The sequence below is a fragment of the Monopterus albus genome, unplaced genomic scaffold (genome assembly GCF_001952655.1).
Source record: "Monopterus albus unplaced genomic scaffold, M_albus_1.0 scaffold299.1, whole genome shotgun sequence".
NCBI classification, from domain to species: Eukaryota; Metazoa; Chordata; class Actinopteri; order Synbranchiformes; family Synbranchidae; genus Monopterus; species Monopterus albus.
Genome location: NW_018128179.1, coordinates 206,635 through 212,976, shown reverse-complemented (window position 1 = coordinate 212,976; position 6,342 = coordinate 206,635). Strand labels below are relative to the sequence as shown.

At 41.3% G+C, this 6,342-nt stretch overlaps 1 protein-coding gene across 1 annotated transcript in view; it reads right to left on the bottom strand.

The window, feature by feature from the left end:
* Positions 1-6,342, bottom strand: part of vps8 (VPS8 subunit of CORVET complex) — a 135,468-nt gene that overhangs the window by 11,169 nt on the left and 117,957 nt on the right. Inside the window, exons 37-40 of the mRNA XM_020623435.1 lie at positions 1,897-1,986; positions 1,405-1,590; positions 689-770; positions 213-295 (exon numbers count right to left, since the gene is read on the bottom strand). Of these exons, the coding sequence (XP_020479091.1) occupies positions 213-295; positions 689-770; positions 1,405-1,590; positions 1,897-1,986 (441 nt within the window). The remainder of the gene's footprint in view (positions 1-212; positions 296-688; positions 771-1,404; positions 1,591-1,896; positions 1,987-6,342) is intronic.

The following is a 6,342-nucleotide window of genomic DNA, read 5'->3' as shown; positions in this document are numbered from 1 at the left end:
CTGAATACTTTCCATACCCACTGTACATATACACACAAACATTCATATCAGTGGACCAGAGAAACCTAGAAATGGGCAACAGAACAGTGGGTTATGCTCCGAGAAGGAATCATTCACAGTGACTGACAGTGACAGTGATTAAATGATAACTAACTTTACTACTTTAAAGTAGTAAAGATTATGAAAGGCTACACAAAAACACACATACACACCTGCAGTATTCGTTGGATGATGGCAGGCAGAGAAATAAAGCTGCTCATACAGTTGAGAACCTTCATTGTCAGCTCCTTCAGCACTGACACACACACAATTAATATCTTAATAAACAGCACTATATCATCACTCATTATCACTACCATGATTAGGGTCTCAACAAAGTAAAGGCCTTTTATACTGCTTTAAGTGATGGTTACACAAACAGAGGGGCTCAATGGCTAAATAAAGTATAAAAAAGAATTCTTCATGGACACAAAAGTCCTTTCATAGATTCTGGGCCACTAGGGAAGGAGGAAGGAAAATCATTTAACTTCAATTTTACATTAATACCAAATCACAAAACAGAAAACTGAGTAAATGGTGTCATTAGGTTTCTGGACACAAAATTGTTGAAGGTCTTGGGTCCAAATTATAACCAAAATCCGTGCCTGCATGTGTAACAATACAAATAATTTCAAGTCTTTGTGTTTACCCTCTGAGGTGTGTTTAGCATGGAGTCCTTTCACTAGTTTCCGCGAAGCCATCATGGTCTCCAGAAGAGGAAACCACAGAACCTATGACAAAATAAAAAAACCAAAGAACACAAACACGCGCATTAGTTGTCATGTGAGGACAGCGCTGCCATTGGTGTGTGTGTGTGTGTGTGTGTGTGTGGCCTTGTTTATCAATACTTGTGCAGCCTAAAATCCATGAGTTGCTCCATGAGTTCCGGTGGGGACCGGAAGTCACTTGTGGGGACCGGAGGGTGGTCCCCACAACGTAATTTGTTGAATTTTATGAAAATGATAGAGTGTAAGGTTAGAGCAAATAGAAGTTCTGGTTAGGTGTTAGGGTAAGTCTCCTGGAAATTAATGTAAGTCTATGTAGGGACCCGGTAACTGACAGAAACAAGGATGTGTGTGTGTGTGTGTGTGTGTGTGTGTGTGTGTGAGTGAGTGAGTGAGTGGAGAGAGAGAGAGAGAGAGAGAGAGAGTTGGTGCTGCAGATGGCTGCCTTGGTTCTGTACCAGAGACAAATTCCTTGTGTAACATACAGTACTTGGCCAAATTAAGTGATTATCATTATCATCATCATACACTCAACTGTGAGGACACTCATTGACATAATGTCAGCCTCTAACCTCTAATCTTAAGCCTGTGAAGACCAGCTAAAATGTTCTCACAATAGGCACACAATGTACACACCCACCTCTCTTTGATGCTGGTCAAGGTTATGAGAGCTTCGATGACACAAGGCAATGATCTCATTGAGTGAATCCTTTACTTTGGTCAGTATTGACTCCTGGTTTCCCTCCTCTTCATCCTGTCTTCCATCGCCTCCTTCAACTCCTCTGTCACACTCAGCAGTGAAGAGAGACAGTCTTTCCTTCAACATCTGCAGAGACCGTACAAAAACACTACATAAGCAGCTACATAAAACAGCAGTGGTGAAAAGTTTACCTACTGTATTTAAGTATACATAGTTTGTGGTACTGGTACTGTAATTGAGTATTTTCATTTTGTAGATATTTATACTACTCCGCATTTGAAGATTATGCCATATGCACACCACTGTGTGTGGCCACTGATATCACAGATATATCAGTCACTACTAGAGCAATTATATTCATGTAACACATTAAATGACAAATATTTAGTCCATTAATAACAATGGACTATTCCCTCTGTGCTTGGTAGATACCTCTAGCAATACAGCAAATGATCCATGAACATCTCCCTTCTTCTCTAGCAGATAGGCTGTAGCATCATTGTGGTGGTACTTCTCTGTTATCTAGAGAGAAAGATATGAAAAAAAGATGTACTGTTAGTGGGGTGCCTCTAGTAACTACTACACGGGGCACACTTTCAGTCATCCATCTCACCTTCATCTTATCAAACAGATTTACAGGTATAGCTGCCTATGCAGACTGTGTTAACAGCCTGTTTGATTTGTGCTTTATGACTGCTAACCATGGCCAGATCAGTCTTTTTAGAGTTGAAATCTTTTCTTCTTCCACTTAATGAGTGTAACTACACTCATTATGTATTGTATATGTATTGTACTGTATGAGCAAAATCTTTTTTAAAAATGTTCCACGGTGCATACAGGATCAGGCTGCAGGTGCCACTGCTAAACCACTCATCAACAAGTCAGACAAAGTATTGTGATTCTGTAGAGAAAATGTTATTTGTACTTCTGTTGAAAATAAAAGTATAACTACAGCATCGATGATGCTGATCTGTTTGACACACAAAAAAGCAGTCCAATTAATAAGGCTACTGCTGTGCCACATGCATAAACTGCACAAAGCTCATCTTTAAATGTGGAGACATGGGTACCAATTCTGTTGCTGTTTGATGCCCACAGTGATTTAATAAAGTCAAAGAACATTAGTTATATTTTACATTTCTTTTGTCTGACACAGTATCTCCAGCCAGAACTGTGACACTTGCCATTGGTGTGATGCTGAGCGCCTCCTCTTGACATCTAAATGAGCTCAGCTCCAGTAGTCTCTGGCCAAATTTTACCCTGATTATATACGTATGATGAGAGTATTGAAACTTTCAACTCCTACTTGAACTTGGAAATACAGTTTAACAAGGAGTGCACTTTTATCATAAATGTAGTATTTTTGTAACTAGTTACAGTGATCTTATTCTACTTATTAGTCTTTTGATCTGTAAGATTTGAGTCTTATAGACTCTAGTTACTTTATAAGCTTTAGTTACCTCTCATACCTTTAGTTCCCTTTAGTTACTTCTCATACCTTATCTTACTTGTTTATGCATATTACAGCTGTATTTATGATTGTCCAGAACTACTGAGCTTTGGTTAATTTTAATACATTTATTTTCCTTGCTTATATATCTTACAATTGTATTGATGAGAATCAAGTAGTATCTGCCCACTTTGAATGCTATAACTTCTGTGTAGAGACTAGATGTCTGCATCTCTTTGAGACCAGACAGCCTATTTACATTTTAGCAAAGGCCTGTTTTACAATCACACCTCGACCCACTTAGCATATCCCAAGCTTTGCTTTGTCTTGCAATGTCCTGCAGAGGCCAGGGGCTCACCACCTGAGAGACACACACACACCTAGATTTACCATATTTCAACATGGAAGTGCGAGCTCCGGCTCACACCAAATGACCAATAGGATCACAAAATATTGAAGGTTGCACCTCTGTCCAGGGCGGAGCAGACCAAGAAGATAAAATGTATTGTAAGACCTTAATTTGGGGTCAGTGGATGGAACTCCTGCGGGAGCTCTTTCTCTCTGATCCCAGCGCTGTAAGGCCTACCTGTGATCAGACATTTAGTAAACTTTCTGCTGATTTTAAACAGTCCTCTCCTGTCATCACTTCTCGTGCTTCCAACAAAAGAATTGGATTCAGTAACACTCAGATGAGCAGCATGGTGGCGCGGTGGGTAGCGCTGTTGCCTCCCAGCGAGAAGGTCCCGGTGTTCTGTCAGATTTTGCTACCTATCAAGACGTGCTACCCAACGTTCACAAAGTGGTTAGGTTAGGGGAATTCTTCAACTCTCCCCGTAATTGTCCGTTGACTTTACGGTTTGGAATGGAGGGTCAAAGTAGAGTGCACGGGCCGACGCTTGTCACTCTGGCTCATGGGACGGTGTGTTGCCCCAAGAGAATGGATTGTTTGTGTTTTGCAGTTTGTGTTGTTTTTGTTACGTTTTGGGTGTTGGGTCAGTTGATGTTTATTTTGTTAAAGTTTGGATTATTACCGTGTGCGCATGCGTGCGTCCATTAAGGGTAGGTGTTTGGTTTTTACGTCCTCTTGGGGAGTTGTGTATTCCTTTTTTGGATTGTTAACGTGTGCGCATGCGTGCATCCATTAAGGCTAGGTGTTTGGTTTTTACGTCCTCTTGGGGAGTGTAAGGGTTAAGTTTAGCCATTAAGCCCAAGGCGGTTAAGGTTAGGGCCGGGATAATGGATGGGTGGTTTTTAGGGTTATGTTTTAGGGCTTTCAAAGTGGTTGGGTATTTTGGAGCGATAGGTGTGTTATGGTAAAATGTAGGAGCGTTGTGGCGGAGGTAATATAATAATAATAATAATAATAATAATAATAATAATAATAATGGGGTAGTTAATATCCCTGATCAGTAAGTCCAAATTTATAACCCCGCCCAAAGTCCTAACCCAAGGTAATGGATTGGGGCAGGGTTAGTCAGTCCATAGATTTTGCAACAAGGTAGTATATCTCGACAAGGTAGCAAAATCTGACAGAACACCGGCATTCATAAAAACAGGTAAGCAGAATACCTTTTTATAATATAGAGAAATTCTGCACATTGGGCACTCTAAAACGCTGAATTATCTGATTGAGGATCTTCCCCGATTGGTAAATTGTTTTAAAAGAGAAGTAAAGCATGTTATCTTTGTCTGAAGTCTGATTACATGTAATGTCTCAACCACATAGCCTCACATGAGGGAGAGTTCATGAGGGTCCTAGTCTTAGATCGTTTGGCTTCATAAAAGACGTAAATTCCATCACATGAATGGATAACCACTGAGGGTTGTCTTACAAATTTAATAAGACATTTGATACTATTTAATTCCAGGTTTTATAAAATAAAGCCTGAAGCCAGGAATGCGCCCTGTTGCCGCTAGAGTTAGCAAAGTCACTTTAAAAGTGAAGTTTGGTTAACGTTAAATTATCAATGAGGACAAAGGGACAAGTTTGTTGTGTTCCATAATTGTTGGGGGTGGTTTCCTACTTGAAAGAGATTTTCGACTGTCTTTACAAACAGCGTATCAAGCAGCTTCCTGTTTGAGAATTCCTGTACTCATACAGCTCTGAAGTAGTTCTGTCTTGGGGGGCATTGGAATAGCAGTTTGGGATTATAGAGTATGGTACTCCAAGTTTGGTGTCTAAAACAAGTGATTTGACTGGGATACCCTCAACAGCCAAGCGCACAGAGCCTCTGTGTTCTTGACTGGGTCGGTCAAGTGGGCGCTGCGCCATTCACCGAAACTTGTTGATACGTGTTTGTCTAATTTTCTGCTATGGCGCTAAATATATGTGAACGGTGGAAAGAGAGCAAATCCGACACCCTGGGGTCGGTAGTGTATGTAGCGGCAATGAGATGGCTCAGGAAGGTTCTTACGGAAGATGAAGGGAAAGAATTAGAAAGATTTACTTGTTGGGTGGAAGATATGCAAGACAGGGGGATGTTTGGAGACTGTAAAGGCGCTCTGCCTGAAGTGAGTGATTTAACGCTGTTTTTGAAGCAAGCTGCAATGAGCGTTGAACAACGTAAAAGAAAAGTGTGCGAAGTAGGAAGATTGCACAAGGGAAATGCTATTAAGAGGGCTCGAAAGGCAGAGGCTTTTCTAGCAAACTGCCAATGTTTTCTTACTGAGGTTCAAATTGCTCTCAAACATAAGTCCTCTGCATCATTGACCTCACAAATGCCTGTAACAATTACTGAATCGCCAAAGACACAACCACTTGAGAACAAAGAAAATGTGCCCACCCCGCTGAGGCGCGTTCACTGTTAACTACACCAACCCAGACCAGAGAGATTTCTCCAGACATGGGTTCCTTGGTGGTTGTTAAAAATGGCCTCTTGCTCTCTCCAGTCTCAGCCTCAAATGCCACAAACTACACCAACCCAGACAAGAGAGATTTCTCCAGACATGGGTTCCTTGGTGGTTGTTAAAAATGGCCTCTTGCAAACTGCCCCATTCCCTGGTAACAATGCCTCACAGAAAGAGACAGCTGAATATTTAAATGAAGTAGCAGCTTGTAGTACAAACACCTTTGTTTCTAGCACACCAGCTGCTAAAGGACTACAAACACCAGGAGCCAGTCAAGACACACACTCACAGTCCTCCTCCTGCCCTCTTTCTAGGCCTCACCTTCTCAGTCAGACAGTGTAAACACTGTAGTTAGTGCTACAGGTGGTCCTGATGTAACTGGCTTAACCTTTGCAGCTGATGATATGGGTTTTTCTGATTTAAAGAATAGAAACTTATTTCCAAGCGCTACTACACAGAGACTTAATCATGGGCTTGTCCATGCCTGCCTTGAATCAGTCACAGCCTCAGCAACAAATGCCTTTAGTAACCACTACCTCCGCTAGTGGGCGCGCTCCTTCCTCTTACACCCCATTTTCCCT